Source organism: Nerophis lumbriciformis, linkage group LG19, assembly GCF_033978685.3.
Source record: "Nerophis lumbriciformis linkage group LG19, RoL_Nlum_v2.1, whole genome shotgun sequence".
In the NCBI taxonomy this organism is placed as follows: Eukaryota; Metazoa; Chordata; class Actinopteri; order Syngnathiformes; family Syngnathidae; genus Nerophis; species Nerophis lumbriciformis.
In genome coordinates, this window is record NC_084566.2 from 5,116,625 (window position 1) to 5,133,729 (window position 17,105).

Here is a 17,105-nt window from a genome sequence, read left to right on the forward strand (position 1 = left end):
AGACACCGTTTGGAAACAATTAAGGTATTCATTAGGGATGTCCGATAATATCGGACTGCCGATATTATCGGCCGATAAATGCTTTAAAATGTAATAACGGAAATTATCGGTATCGGTTTCAAAAAGTAAAATTTATGACTTTTTAAAACGCCGCTGTGTACACGAACATAGGGAGAAAGAAGTACAGAGCGCCAAAAAACCTTAAAGGCACTGCCTTTGCGTGCCGGCCCAATCGCACAATATCTATGGCTTTTCACACACACAAGTGAATGCAAGGCATACTTGGTCAACAGCCATACAGGTCACACTGAGGGTGGCCATATAAACAACTTTAACACTGTTACAAATATGCGCCACACTGTGAACCCACACCAAACAAGAATGACAAACACATTTCGGGAGAACATCCGCACCGTAACACAACGTAAACACAACAGAACACATACCCAGAACCCCTTGCAGCACTAACTCTTCTGGGACGCTACAATATACACCCCCCGCGACCCGCAGCCCCGCCCACCTCAACCTCCTCTTGCTCTCTCAGGGAGAGCATGTCCCAAATTCCAAGCTGCTGTTTTGAAGCATGTTAAAAAAAACAATGCACTTTGTGACTTCAATAATAAATATGGCAGTGCCATGTTGGCATTTTTTTCCATAACTTCAGTTGATTTATTTTGGAAAACCTTGTTACATTGTTTAATGCATCCAGCGGGGCATCAGAGCAAAATTAGGCATGATAATGTGTTAATTCCACGACTGTATATATCGGTATCGGTTGATATCGGAATCGGTAATTAAGAGTTGGACAATATCAGAATATCGGATATCGGCAAAAAAGCCATTATCGGACATCTCTAGTATTCTTTTACAAATACCTTTCATACCGGTATATATCTGCGGTGCAGCTAATATATACAAACATATTTATTTCTTCTAACATTTGGTGGGTGAGGCTTAAATACAGGTGCGCTCCATAGCTCGGAAAATGTGGCACATTATGTCCTTTGGAGGCAAATGTTAATTATGCCAATTTGGAATTAATTGGAGCTAATTGTATTCAACTTTGGAGGTTCCACTGTGAGACAAAATTTAAAATAAAAATATATAAATCCTGTGCACATCAAAACAGATTATTCCTGGGCCTTCAGGTGATTGTGCATGACTCAGTCTGATCTAATAACTTGGAGCATGTAGAGCAGGCTGCCTCATTAAAAGGTGAGCCACATGAAACTGAAGGGGTTAAGTGGTTCTCGCAAAGCCACTAAATCCCCCGCTCGCTCGTACGCAGCCAGGGTTTTAGGCTTTGGGAATGTTTCAGAGAGAGCTTTGATGTCTGAGATACAGCTCAGGCCGATTTTATCGGCCGATAAATGCGTTAAAATGTAATATCGGAAATGATCGGTATCGTTTTTTTTATTATCAGTATCGTTTTTTTGGTGTTTTTTTTAATTAAATCAACATAAAAAACACAAGATACACTTCCAATTAGTGCACCAACCCAAAAAACCTTCCTCCCCCATTTACACTCATTCACACAAAAGGGTTGTTTCCTTCTGTTATTAATATTCTGGTTCCTACATTATATATCAATATATATCAATACAGTCTGCAAGGGATACAGTCCGTAAGCACACATGATTGTGCGTGCTGCTGGTCCACTAATAGTACTAACCTTTAACAGTTAATTTTACTCATTTTCCTTAATTACCAGTTTCTATGTAACTGTTTTTATATTGTTTTACCGTATTTTCCGCACTATAAGGCGCACCGGATTATTAGCCGCACCTTCTATGAATTACATATTTCATAATTTTGTCCACCAATAAGCCGCCCCGGACTATAAGCCGCGCCTACGCTGCGCTAAAGTGAATGTCAAAAAAACGCTGCGCTAAAGTGAATGTCAAAAAAACAGTCAGATAGTTCAGTCAAACTTTAATAATATATTGAAAACCAGCGTTCTAACAACTCTGTCCCAAAATGTACGCAAATGTGCAATCACAAACATAGTAAAATTCAAAATGGTGTAGAGCAATAGTAACATAATGTTGCTCGAACGTTAATGTCACAACACACAAAATAAACATAGCGCTCACCTTCTGAAGTTATTCTTCATTCGTAAATCCTTCGAATTCTTCGTCTTCGGTGTCCGAATTGAAAAGTTGCGCAAGCGTGGTATCCAAAATGGCCGGTTCCGTCTCGTAGAAGTCATCGGGAGTCAGTGTCGCTGTTGTTCTGTGAATCCTGCCTTCCGGAAAGCTCGGACCACAGTTGTGACCGAAATATCTGCCCAGGCATTTACGATCCACTGGCAAATGTTGGCGTATGTCGTCCGAGGCTGTCTGCCCGTCTTAGTGAAGGTGTGTTCGCCTTCGGAGCTGTGTGAAAAAAGCCACCCGGCCTCTTCGCGTAAACTTCCCTTAACCACTCGCTCATCTTTTCTTCATCCATCCATCCCTTCGAGTTAGCTTTTATGATGACGCCGGCTGGAAAGGTCTCTTTTGGCAAGGTCTTCCTTTTGAATATCACCATGAGTGGAAGTTAGCATGGCAAGCTAGAACCACGTGAAGGATGACTTCATTCCCTGTGGTGCGAATATTCACCGTACGTGCTCCCGTTCCACAGTGCGGTTCAGTTGCTGTGAAATACGGTAGTAATCCGTGTGCGGATGGAGAGATTGCGTCTTTTTATGAACCGGATCGCTTAGTAGGAGCCATTTTGTGGTCTTTACAGATGTAAACAGGAAATGAAACGTACGGTGATATCCGCGCGTTTTTTCTTCTTCTTCCGGGGGCGGGTGAAGCGCTTCCTGTTCTATGGGGGCGGGTGAAGCGCTTCCTGTTCTATGGGGGCGGGTGCTTTCCTTGGCGGTTGCTTGCGTAGAAGAAGAAGCGCTTCCTGTTCTACCGGGAAAAAAGATGGCGGCTGTTTACCGAAGTTGCGAGATCGAAACTTTATGAAAATTAATCGTAATAAAGCGCACCGGGTTATAAGGCGCACTGTTAGCTTTTGAGAAAATTTGTGGTTTTTAGGTGCGCCTTATAGTGCGGAAAATACGGTACTTTCTTTTTTATTCAAGAAAATGTTTTTAATGTATTTATTTTATTTTATTTGATTAATTTTCTTTTAAAGTACCTTATCTTCACCATACCTGGTTGTCCAAATTAGGCATAATTATGTGTTAATTCCACGACTGTATATATAGGTTGATATTGGTATCAGTAATTAAAGAGTTGGACAATATCGGAATATCGGATATCGGCAAAAAGCCAATATCGGACATCCCTACTTATTTTCCATACCTGGCACGAGTGATGCCGTTCCAGCAGCGGTCCTCAGCGCCCGCACCAACCGCCACTCTGTCGCTACACAGCATTTTGGGAAGATCGATCCAATATGGCCGCATGTCCCTCAGTCTCACGGTTACGTCCGTCACCTGTAGCACAGCAGATGTTGTTTTTGTCCCCATCACAATGTTCCATTCAAACACCAAATGAGTCCTTTTCCATAACTAAGTCAGCTTTCGTCCCACCCAAACATTCATTCCCGTCCAATGACCTCATGAGTTTAAAGGTGAAATAAACACGAACACGATTTCATTGTCGCTGCTTTCTGCTCCATCAAACATCCCCAGGTATGGTCCAGACTGGGCCGTCAGAGAGCGAGAACGCTCCGATAGTTTTCAACTCACCAGGCGGCCGAGTTTGTTGGCGCTGCTCGCCGACCTGTCCTCCGTTGTGGGATTTTCATTCTTGGGGAAAATGTTGGCTTCTGTGCTGCTGCTGCCGCTGCTGGTCTTTTCTCGCAGGCTGCCACACGCCTGGAACAACTGAGACAGGATGGAGCACATACATGTGGAGGGAAGATGCAGAAACAAGTTCATACGGGAAGGATTTGTGTGTAGAAAATACATTTGGTTCAACTGATATCACAAATAAACAATCTTAACTCTAACAAGGCAAATACTGTATAGTATATTCCATCCATCCATCCATCTTCTTCCGCTTATCCGAGGTCGGGTCGCGGGGGCAGCAGCCTAAGCAGGGAAGCCCAGACTTCCCTCTCCCCAGCCACTTCGTCCAGCTCCTCCCGGTGGATCCCGAGGCGTTCCCAGGCCAGCCGGGAGACATAGTCTTCCCAACGTGTCCTGGGTCTTCCCCGTGGCCTCCTACCGGTCGGACGTGCCCGAAACACCTCCCGAGGGAGGCGTTCGGGTGGCATCCTGACCAGATGCCCGAACCACCTCATCTGGCTCCTCTCGATATGGAGGAGCAGCGGCTTTACTTTGAGCTCCCCCCGGATGGCAGAGCTTCTCACCCTATCTCTAAGGGAGAGCCCCGCCACCCGGCGGAGGAAACTCATTTCGGCCGCTTGTACCCGTGATCTTGTCCTTTCGGTCATGACCCAAAGCTCATGACCATAGGTGAGGATGGGAACGTAGATCGACCGGTAAATCGAGAGCTTTGCCTTCTGGCTCAGCTCCTTCTTCACCACAACGGATCGATACAGCGTCCGCATTACTGAAGATGCCGCACCGATCCGCCTGTCGATCTCACGATCCACTCTTCCCTCACTCGTGAACAAGACTCCGAGGTACTTGAACTCCTCCACTTGGGGCAAGATCTCCTCCCCAACCCGGAGATGGCACTCCACCCTTTTCCGGGCGAGAACCATGGACTCGGATTTGGAGGTGCTGATTCTCATCCCAGTCGCTTCACACTCGGCTGCGAACCGATCCAGTGAGAGCTGAAGATCTTGGCCAGATGAAGCCATCAGGACCACATCATCTGCAAAAAGCAGAGACCTAATCCTGCAGCCACCAAACCAGATACCCTCAACGCCCTGACTGCGCCTAGAAATTCTGTCCATAAAGGTTATGAACAGAATCGGTGACAAAGGGCAGCCCTGGCGGAGTCCAACCCTCACTGGAAACGTGTCCGATTTACTGCCGGCAATGCGGACCAAGCTCTGACACCGATTATACAGGGAGCGAACCGCCACAATAAGACAGTCCGTTACCCCATACTCTCTGAGCACTCCCCACAGGACTTCCCGGGGTACACGGTCGAATGCCTTCTCCAAGTCCACAAAGCACATGTAGACTGGTTGGGCAAACTCCCATGCACCCTCAAGGACCCTGCCGAGAGTATAGAGCTGGTCCACAGTTCCACGACCAGGACGAAAACCACACTGTTCCTCCTGAATCCGAGGTTCGACTATCCGGCGTAGCCTCCTCTCCAGTACACCTGAATAGACCTTACCGGGAAGGCTGAGGATATATATTATGTATAGTATGTATAGTATATTATGAAGGAATATTATCATCTGGTAGAGTTGTCCCAATACTAATATTTTAGTACCGGTACCAAAATGTGCTTCAATACTTTGATACTTTTTAAATAAAGGGTACCACAAAAAAATTACATTATTGTCTTTATTTGAACAAAAAATCTTAGGGTACATTAAACATATGTTTATTATTGTAATTTAATCCTTAAATGAAATAGTGAACATACTAGACAACTTGTCTTTTAGTAGTAAGTAAACAAACAAAGACTCCTAATTAGTCTGCTGACGTATGCAGTAACATATTGTGTCATTTATCTACCTATTATTTTGTCAACATTATGAGGGACAAACTGTAAAAATTTATTATTAATCTACTTGTTCATTTACTGTTAATATCTGCTTATTTTCTGTTTTAAAATGTTCTATCTACACTTCTGTTAAAATGTAATAATAACTTATTCTTCTGTTTGTTTGATACTTTACATTAGTTTTGAATGATACCACACATTTAGGTATCAATCCGATACCAAGTAGTTACAGGATCATACATTGGTCATATTCAAAGTCCTCATGTGTCCAGGGACGTATTTCCTGAGTTTATAAACATAATATGAATTTAAAAAAAAGGAAAAAAGATGGTGACGATAAAAAATATCGATATAATCATAGTAGCATCGACTAGATACGCGCCTGTACTTGATATCATTACAGTGGATGTCAGGTGTAGATCCACCCATGGCGTTTGTTTACATTGTGACGCCGGTGAGCTATTGTATCCTCCTACGGTGTGTAGTGTAGCATGTTTAGCTATTCCTCGTCCTCCAGTGATATTATTACTTGTAAAAAACGTACTTAATTTGTCGCCATGGAGGCCAGGATTAGTGACTTAGAAGTAGCTAAAAGACTGCAAACTGCGGATGGATGCTAGCTGTTAGCTAGCTAGCCATGTTTCAAAGCACTTTTTCAGTGTTATAACTTCACCTTTATCAAAATGCGTCCGTTCTCCCTTTTCTGTCTACACACTGTGTCTGCTTGTAAGTACTCTGTGTGTGTGCGCTGCCCAACATGCTCCTCTGCTCGTAAAACCAGCAATGTCACGACGTAGCGATGCGTCGTCATGCCCGTTAAAAAAATAAATAAAATAAAAATTAGAGTATAGTACCGTTTTTGATTCATTAGTACCGCGATACTATACTAGTACCGGTATACCGTACAACCCTATCATCTGGTAACATTCAAATGTATTATTTTTTCCCCTACCCTTTTCCTTGTTATTTATTGGTTATTTGATGCTTTTGTATTTGGTTCCAATTGTTTTCGACACGGGGCTCCTCTTACAGTTAGCAAGTGTAATTGCAATTTTAGTTTTTTAAAGTATCACAAGTTTATTCAAAGTATCACAAGTTTGTACTCTGTGCTAAATAACTAATACAGTATTTAAGCAATTTGATTACTTTCAACCTTAGTAAAAAACAAAACACAAAATATTGAAAACATTTAAGCATGTATTTAGTGCTCATCTTATTGGAATTTTTTTAAATTTTTTTTTATTATGGTTTGTTGTTTTGTTATTTGATGCCATTGTGACTTGCTCCCAATTGTTTTTGACACAAGGCACAGTGTAATTGCAATCCCTATCTTGATTCAAAATACCCTACTTAGTGTTTCATGAACAATGTACTCTCTGGTACATAACTATTTAGTATTTGAAATGATGAACTTTAACAAACTTCAATGAAAAATGTTTAAAAAAATCCAAGACAACATATTTGATGTTCAAAGTGATAAACAATTTTTTTTTTTTGCAAATAATCATTAACTTTAGAATTTGATGCCAGCAACACGTGACAAAGAAGTTGGAATAGGTGGCAATAAATACTGATAAAGTTGAGGAATGCTCATCAAACACTTACCGTATTTGGAACATCCCACAGGTGAACAGGCAAATTGGGAACAGGTGGGTGCCATGATTGGGTATAAAAGTAGATTCCATGAAATGCTCAGTCATTCACAAACAAAGATGGGGCGAGGGTCACCACTTTGTCAACAAATGCGTGAGCAAATTGTTGAACAGTTTAAGAAAAACCTTTCTCAACCAGCTATTGCAAGGAATTTAGGGATTTTACCATCTACGGTCCGTAATATCATCAAAGGGTTCAGAGAATCTGGAGAAATCACTGCGCGAAAGCAGCTAAGCCCGTGACCTTCGATCCCTCAGGCTGTACTGCATCAACAAGCGACATCAGTGTGTAAAGGATATCACCACATGGGCTCAGGAACACTTCAGAAACCCACTGTCAGTAACTACAGTTGGTCGCTATATCTGTAAGTGCAAGTTAAAACTCTCCTATGCAAGGCGAAAACCATTTATCAACAACACCCAGAAACGCCGTCGGCTTCGCTGGGCCTGAACTCATCTAAGATGGACTGATACAAAGTGGAAAAGTGTTCTGTGGACTGACGATTCTACATTTCAAATTGTTTTTGGAAACTGTGGAGGTCGTGTCCTCCGGACTAGAGGAAAGGAACCATCCGGATTGTTATAGGCGCAAAGTTGAAGAGTCAGCATCTGTGATGGTATGGGGGTGTATTAGTGCCCAAGACATGGGTAACTTACACATCTGTGAAGGCGCCATTAATGCTGAAAGGTACATACAGGTTTTGGAGCAACATATGTTGCCATCCAAGCAACGTTACCATGGACGCCCCTGCTTATTTCAGCAAGACAATGCCAAGCCACGTGTTACATCAACCTGGCTTCATAGTAAAAGAGTGCGGGTACTTGACTGGCCTGCCTGTAGTCCAGACCTGTCTCCCATTGAAAATGTGTGGCACATTATGAAGCCTAAAATACCACAACGGAGACCCTCGGACTGTTGAACAACTTAAGCTGTACATCAAGCAAGAATGGGAAAGAATTCCACCTGAGAAGCTTAAAAAATGTGTCTCCTCAGTTCCCAAACGTTTACTGAGTGTTGTTAAAAGGAAAGGCCATGTAACACAGTGGTGAACATGCCCTTTCCCAACTACTTTGGCACGTGTTGCAGCCATGAAATTCTAAGTTAATTATTATTTGCAAAAAAAAAAAAGTTTATGAGTTTGAACATCAAATATCTTGTCTTTGTAGTGCATTCAATTGAATATGGGTTGAAAAGGATTTGCAAATCATTGTATTCCGTTTATATTTACATCTAACACAATTTCCCAACTCATATGGAAACGGGGATTGTATAAATTATGTATATATAGTATGAATATATTACATATATGTTATATTGTTTTATATTATGCTACATTTTTGGTCTACTTTTTAACTTAGTTTTTGCCCTCTTTTTATGCCCTTATGTGCATTATATCCTTTCCATCCTTTGTGACTGAGCTACTGGGTGGAACAATTTATCCTGTGGATCATTAAAATGTGTCTAAGTCTAGTAAGCCTAACATCAAATAATATTATTTCACATCTTAACCCTGCAAAATACAGCATCAAGGGCGCGTAATGTGCACTTGAGCTATTAGGAGACACAAAATCAAAACAACCTCCAAAATGTGGCGCTGCTTATTTGCCTGATCCCACGAGGCAATCAGACCCCAATCTGTAACAGCATGTGCATTACATAAATGGAGCCCTGGGAATACTGGAGGATTGCAATCAATCTGTCATCTGCCCTTCTTAGGATAGCCTCCAGTTTTTGAACCTTCACATATTAAAAAAAGATCCCGTCCTAAGCCTCCAGTCATGTCTGCCACCTTAAATCTTCCTGGAGATTGAAGTGTCGGTGGAGGAAATAGGGAGTTAAAACAGAGGGGTGCTAATGGTTGTCACCCTAAACATAAAGCATGGATGGGATCTGCTTTTAGGGGTTGGTGCTGTTGGAAGTAGTGGTGTTATGTAACCAGGAAGTCCAACACGGTGTACTATAATACAGCAACATGCGACATGAATGTCATGTCAACCCTTCACTTGGAAGGTCACAGGTCATGTACTAAGCCACACATGCAATGCTTATGACCCTCGTCATAAGCCAACACAGAAAACACTGGATAAAGAAAGATTTAACGTTTTATTTGAAAAAAATAGTGCATGTATTAAAATGTAATGATAAGTAAAATAGTGCTGGGGCATGTGTCCCTGCAGGTGATTGATGCCTACATGAGCATCCACAAACTATTCACAACACTTCACTTTTTCCTAATTTTCTTATGTTTACAGCCTTATTCCGAAATGGAAGGAATTCATTTTTGTCTTCAAAATTCTACAGATAATACCTCATAATGACAATGTGAAATCAGTTTTTTTTTTACATGCATCGTAAATTCCGGACTTTAAAGGCCTACTGAAACCCACTACTACCGACCACGCAGTCTGATAGTTTATATATCAATGATGAAATCTTGACATTGCAACACATGCCAATACGGCCGGGCTAGCTTACTAAAGTTCAATTTTAAATTTCGCGCGAAATATCCTGCTGAAAACGTCTCGGTATAATGACGCCAGCGCGTGATGTCACGGATTGTAGAGGACATTTTGGGACAGCATGGTGGCCAGCTATTAAGCCGTCTGTTTTCATCGCAAAATTCCACAGTATTCTGGACATCTGTGTTGGTGAATCTTTTGCAATTTGTTCAATGAACAATGGAGACAGCAAAGAAGAAAGCTGTAGGTGGGAAGCGGTGTATTGCGGGCGACTGCAGCAACACAAACACAGCCGGTGTTTCATTGTTCACATTCCCGGAAGATGACAGTCAAGCTTTACCATTGGCCTGTGGAGAACTGGGACAACAGAGACTCTTACCAGGAGGACTTTGAGTTGGATGCGCAGACACGGTACCGTGAGTACGCATGCAGCTGCGGCTTCCAAACATTTGCTTGCCCGTACGTGCGTGCCACTATGTGCATGTCACGTACGTAACTTTGGGGACTTTGGGGAAATATATGTGCTGTATGAACTTTGGGGAGGTGAACGGTACTTTGGGTTGTGGGATTGAGTGTGTTGTGCAGGTGTTTGAGTTGTATTGGCGGGTTATATGGACGGGAGGGGGGAGGTGTTTGTTATGCGGGATTAATTTGTGGCATATTAAATATAAGCCTGGTTGTGTTATGGGCAATAGAGTATATATATGTCTTGTGTTTATTTACTGTTTTAGTCATTCCCCGCTGAATATCAGGTCCCACCCGCCTCTCACAGCATCTTCCCTATCTGAATCGCTCCCACTGCCCTCTAGTCCTTCACTCTCACTTTCCTCATCCACAAATCTTTCATCCTCGCTCAAATTAATGGGGAAATTGTTGCTTTCTCGGTCCGAATCGCTCTCGCTGCTGGTGGCCATGATTGTAAACAATGTGCAGATGTGAGGAGCTCCACAACCTGTGACGTCACGCGCATATCGTCTGCTACTTACGGTACAGGCAAGGCTTTTTTATCAGCGACCAAAAGTTGCGAACTTTATCGTCGATGTTCTCTACTAAATCCTTTCAGCAAAAATATGGCAATATCGCGAAATGATCAAGTATGACACATAGAATGGACCTGCTATCCCCGTTTCAATAAGAAAATCGCATTTCAGTAGGCCTTTAAGCAGCACATTTTTTTCCTACGCGGTTTTGAAGACGGAGCGGCTAATTTATGGATTTTTGTTTGCTCACGGATATCGTAAAAAAAAAAAAATTTAAAGAATTTCTTTTAAAAAACTTTTAGAGGGTGTTTTATTGTTTGTAGTATGGCACCATCTTTTGGGAAAAATTGCTTATTGCAGGTGCTGCAGTGTCTTTCTTTTTTTGTTTTCAACCAGCGTGCTGTTCAGCCGTCCATAGAGTTTTTACTCGTATAGAATTCTGCCTTCATCACTCCAAGCAATGTTTGTAAGTTTTACAGTACAATTAAAATTGTTTATACTTACTAAAGTGTTTTGATTGATTGATTGAAACTTTTATTAGGAGATTGCACAGTACAGTACATATTCCGTACAATTGACCACTAAATGGTAACACCCGAATAAGTTTTTCAACTTGTTTAAGTCGGGGTCCACGTAATCAATCCCATGTGTGATGTCTGTAGGAGTGTTTTTATGCATATTTGTACCTGCTATCGTAATGTAAGACGGTAGCTTTGTCAGCATTAGCTAATATGCTAACAAGTTTACAAGTGTCTGTGTTAGTCATATTAACTTACAGGGTCATTCTTTTTGTACTGTTTCAGTTTCACAAATTCCTCAGTAAATTCACCAAACCGTCACCGGGAATTTATTGAGTCTGTTTAGCTAATCGGAGAGCTAGCTTCCGCAGCTAGTGGGTACATTACCATGACTTCTGTTTTGTTTGATCAACCGTTTTACTGCCGTGTTACAGACACCGTTTGGAAACAATTAAGGGATGTGAATAAACATTTACAAAATCTTTATGTGTAAATAACTAATTTCACAACGTACTGTACATACCTGCGGCTTACAGTCCGGTGGGGCTGTTATATGGAAAAATATATTTTTTCTTCTAAAATTTTGCAGGTGCAGCTTATATCTTGGTGCGCTCTATAGTCCGGAAAATATGGTACATACATATTCACAGCCTTTGTTCAATACTTAGTTGATGCACCTTTGGCAGCATATATAGCCTCAAGTCTTTTTGAATACGATGCCACAAACTTGGCACACCTTTTTTTGGACAGTTTGGCCCATTCCTCTTTGCAGCACCTCTCAAGCTCCATCAGGTTGGATGGGAAGTGTTGGTTTTCATCCAGGATGTCTCTGTACATTGCTGCATTCATCTTTCCCTCTATCCATCGGGTTCTTGGTCACCTCCCTGACTAGACGAAGATGAATGCAGCAATGTACAGAGACATCCTGGATGAAAACCAACACTTCCCATCCAACTTGACGGAGCTTGAGAGGTGCTGAAAAGAGGAATGGTTGAAACTGTCCAAAGATAGGTGTGCCAAGTTTGTGGCATCGTATTCAAAAAGACTTAAGATGTAATTGCTGCCAAAGGTGCATCAACTAAGTATTGAACACAAGTTGTTAATACTTATGTACATGTCATTATTTTATTTTTTTGCAAAATGTTTTAAAAATAACTTTTCACATTGTCCTTATGGGATATTGTCTGTAGGATTTTGAAGAAAAACAAATAATTTTGTAATAAGGTTTTGTAATAATAACAACATGTGGGAAAAGTGAATACTTTCCTGATGCACTGTAAATGTTCATCGTTTTGACGCGTGTTGCTGCAGCCTGTGTGACTGACACTGGATTCAAATACAATTCAAAGCAATTATGTTTTTGTATCATTATCACTATACTGTGGAACCTCGATTTACCAACAGCTCTATTTGCCACCTTTTCGGTCAACGAACCTTCAAATCCAGCCAATTATGTCTGTGTGTGCCAACCGTGTCTCCGTTTCATTCATTTATTAAATCATTTTGCTGCTACTTTGATGACATCACCTCCTGTACACGCGGGCACATCCATTTTGAAGAGGCTACATCACATACTGTTTACATATATGCAAAGAGTACGTGGCAGCGGGACACGGATTAGCCAACAAATATGTAAGAAACAAGTCCGCAAGTTCAACCATTATAAAAAAAGGATGATTATATGGTTGCTGACTTTGCCAAAGGGGTTACATATCTTTGCAAGGACAGAGAGAATGTGCAAAACAAGGTTGAAAAGATGTTGCTTGTGTGGATAAATGAGAAGCAGCTCGCAGGTAATAGCATTTCCCAGGCTATCATTTGCGAAAAGGCTCGCCATTTATATGGCGACTCAGTGTCTAAAAGTGACCATATTAGAACCTGCACAGAAGAACAATTTAAGGCTAGCCGTGGGTGGTTGGAAAAGTTGAAAAAGAAAGAGCTGGCATTCACAGCGTGGTGCGGCATGGTGAGGCCGCTCGCTCCGACAAAGCTGCGGCGGAGAAGTTTCAAAAGCACTTCGAGGATTTTATTGGCAAAAGGGGCTTTGTACCGCTGCAAGTTTTTAACTGTGATCATGAGACTGAGTTTTTTTTTTGGGAAAAAGATCCCTAAGCAGACGTATAATAAAGCTGAGGAGAAGGCACAACCCGGACACAAGCCAATGAAGGATTGCCATTTACAACTCTGAAACTTCCAGACTATTAAAAAAAAATGCCACAAATATTCACCGACATAAGGTAAAAATGATTTTCCTTTGTTTGTTTTTTATTGTAGAAACATGGTTGGTAACCTTTTGGCGAGCACTAAAAGCAAAGGGACTTACTTTTGTGTGTGTGCACGCAATTAACTGTCATTGTTGTGTTTTTTTGATAAAAAAGAGATTGTTCAGCCATTACCCCCTTGTTATGTTACTTTGAGATATATATAAATATATATATAAATATAAATAAATATGCGTGTGTGTGTATGTATATATATGTATGTATATATACATACACACACACACACGCACACATTTATATATATATATATACATATACATATATATGTGTGTGTGTGTGTGTATGTATATACATAAATAACTATATGTATGTATATATATATTTATATACATATATTTGTATGTATATATGTATACTGTAATATATATATATGTACAAACCCCGTTTCGAGTTGGGAAATTGTGTTAGATGTAAATATAAACGGAATACAATGATTTGCAAATCCTTTTCAACCCATATTCAATTGAAGCCACTACAAAGACAAGATATTTGATGTTCAGACTCATAAACTTAATTTTATTTTTGCAAATAATAATTAACTTAGAATTTCATGGCTGCAACACGTGCCAAAGTAGTTGGGAAAGGGCATGTTCACCACTGTGTTACATCACCTTTTCTTTTAACAACACTCAATAAACGACTGGGAACTGAGGAAACTAATTGTTGAAGCTTTAAAAGTGGAATTATTTCCCATTCTTGTTTTATGTAGAGCTTCAGTCGTTCAACAGTCCGGGGTCTCCGCTGTTGTATTTTACGCTTCATAATGCGCCACACATTTTCGATGGGAGACAGGTCTGGACTGCAGGCGGGCCAGGAAAGTACCCGCACTCTTTTTTTACGAAGCCACGCTGTTGTAACACGTGCTGAATGTGGCTTGGCATTGTCTTGCTGAAATAAGCAGGGGCGTCCATGAAAAAGACGGCGCTTAGATGGCAGCATATGTTGTTCCAAAATCTGTATGTACCTTTCAGCATTAATGGTGCCTTCACAGATGTGTAAGTTACCCATGCCTTGGGCACTAATGCACCCATACCATCACAGACGCTGGCTTTTGAACTTTGCGTCCATAACAGTCTGGATGGTTCGCTTCCCCTTTGGTCCGGATGACACGATGTCGAATATTTCCAAAAACAATTTGAAATGTGGACTCGTCAGACCACAGAACACTTTTCCACTTTGCATGAGTCCATTTTAGATGACCTCGAGCCCAGAGAAGCCGGCGGCGTTTCTGGATGTTGTTGATAAATGGCTTTTTTTTTGCATAGTAGAGCTTTAACTTGCTCTTACAGATGTAGCGACAAACTGTATTTAGTGACAGTGGTTTTCTGAAGAGTTACTGAGCCCATGTGGTGATATCCTTTAGAGATTGATGTCGGTTTTTGATACAGTACCATCTGAGGGATCGAAGGTCACGGTCATTCAATGTTGGTTTCTGGCCATGCCGCTTACGTGGAGTGATGTCTCCATATTCTCTGAACCTTTTGATGATATTTTGGACCGTAGATGTTGAAATCCCTAAATTTCTTGCAATTGCACTTTGACAAACGTTGTTCTTAAACTGTTTGACTATTTGCTCACGCAGTTGTGGACAAAGAGGTGCACCTCGCCCCATCCTTTCTTGTGAAAGACTGAGCATTTTTTGGGAAGCTGTTTTTATACCCAATCATGGCACCCACCTGTTCCCAATTAGCCTGCACACCTGTGGGATGTTCCAAATAAGTGTTTGATGAGCTTTCCTCAACTTTATCAGTATTTATTGCCACCTTTCCCAACTTCTTTGTCACGTGTTGCTGGCATCAAATTCTAAAGTTAATGATTTGCAAAAAAAACAATGTTTATCATTTTGAACATCAAATATGTTGTCTTTGTAGCATATTCAACTGAATATGGGTTGAAAATGATTTGCAAATCATTGTATTTCGTTTATATTTACATCTAACACAATTTCCCAACACATATGGAAACAGGGTTTGTATATATATATATATACATATATTTGTATGTATATATATACACATATATATATATATGTGTGTGCGTGTGTCTGTGTGTATATATGTATATATACATATATGTATGTATATATACATACACACGCACACACACGTGTGTGTGTGTGTCTATGTATATATGTAAAAATACATACATTTATATATGTATGTATATATATGGATAAGGCACGCCTGTGAAGTGAAAACCATTTCAGGTGACTACCTCTTGATGCTCATCGAGAGAATGCCAAGAGTGTGCAAAACAGTAATCAGAGCAAAGGGTGGCTATTTTGAAGAAACTAGAATATAAAACATGTTTTCAGTTATTTCACCTTTTTTTTGTTAAGTACATAACTCCACATGTGTTCATTCACAGTTTTGATGTGACAATCTACAATGTAAATAGTGTATATACAATGCATGATAGTGTCTTCAAAGTGTTCCGTTTTTTGTTTGTTTGTTTTTTTATAAAATCGACTTTTGTGGAGGGCTTCACGGTGGCAGAGGGGTTAGTGCATCTGCCTCACAATACGAAGGTCCTGAGTAGTCTTGGGTTCAATCTCGGGCTCGGGATCTTTCTGTGTGGAGTTTGCATGTCCTCCCCGTGACTGCGTGGGCTCCCTCCGGGTACTCCGGCTTCCTCCCACTTCCAAAGACATGCACCTGGGGATAAGTTGATTGGCAACACTAAATTGGCCCTAGTGTGTGGATGTGAGTGTGAATGTTGTCTGTCTATCTGTGTTGGCCCTGCGATGAGGTGGCGACTTGTCCAGGGTGTACTCCGCCTTCCGCCCGATTGTAGCTGAGATAGGCTCCAGGGCCCCCCGCGACCCCAAAGGGAATAAGCGGTAGAAAATGGATGGATGGATGGACTTTTGTGGATGCTAAAACCAATTATTGATGTTTACAAAGTTTCTTACGGGGAATTCTGCTTCATTATACACACTTGTTGGTTCAAGATAGATTAGATGCATGAGCATATTCCAGTGACTCACTGTTGAAGCTGATGATCTAAGCATGTTCTGACCTTAACGTTGACGGACTCCATATTGTCCACCATGGTGAGCATAGCTTCTGAAATGCGGGAGGGCAGAGAGAGGACCACCACATCCACACCAGAAGGGCCATCGAAGCGCCCCGCCACTTGCATCATGGTCTCTACAAGGACAATGTCAGTGATGATCATATTTCATCAGTCTTGTGCGTGGTCTTTACCTGCCAGGTGCAGCCACTCTGTGTCAAGGTCCGCCTGGTTGGCCAGACAACCCTTGAGGATGTTGCTGCAGTAGTTGGCACAAGGTCTGGCAGAGGCCATACCTCGACAATGGGGACAATAAGTCATCCTCATCATGGCTTGCATGCACTCCTGGCTCAGCTGCACCTGTGGGAGGACATGGAGAGAACCACAGGACCTTCATCAGACACTACAGATGCAGTACTACAAAGCAAGCAACACAAGTCAGTCAAAGAACACAAACGTGGCGGAAGCTTATCCATCTCTGGGTCAGAGATAGTTCCCATGGAAACCACTTGGTGAGATTTTGCCTCTTTTATGGTTGCACAAGCGATGGAAAGGCTCTGACGTTCATACGAGTATGCTCAGCTCCATCCAACCTTCTATCCCACAA

General features: G+C 41.5%; 1 protein-coding gene across 2 annotated transcripts in view; it reads right to left on the minus strand.

Annotated features, from left to right (window-relative positions):
• The window catches only part of gpc1b (glypican 1b), a 283,841-nt gene that overhangs the window by 9,957 nt on the left and 256,779 nt on the right, over positions 1–17,105 (minus strand). For both annotated transcript variants that reach the window (XM_061979660.2, XM_061979659.2), the window contains 4 exons: positions 16,693–16,858; positions 16,505–16,635; positions 3,689–3,826; positions 3,300–3,433 (listed from right to left, as the gene is read on the minus strand). In XM_061979660.2, coding sequence (XP_061835644.1) covers positions 3,300–3,433; positions 3,689–3,826; positions 16,505–16,635; positions 16,693–16,858 — 569 coding nt within the window. The remainder of the gene's footprint in view (positions 1–3,299; positions 3,434–3,688; positions 3,827–16,504; positions 16,636–16,692; positions 16,859–17,105) is intronic.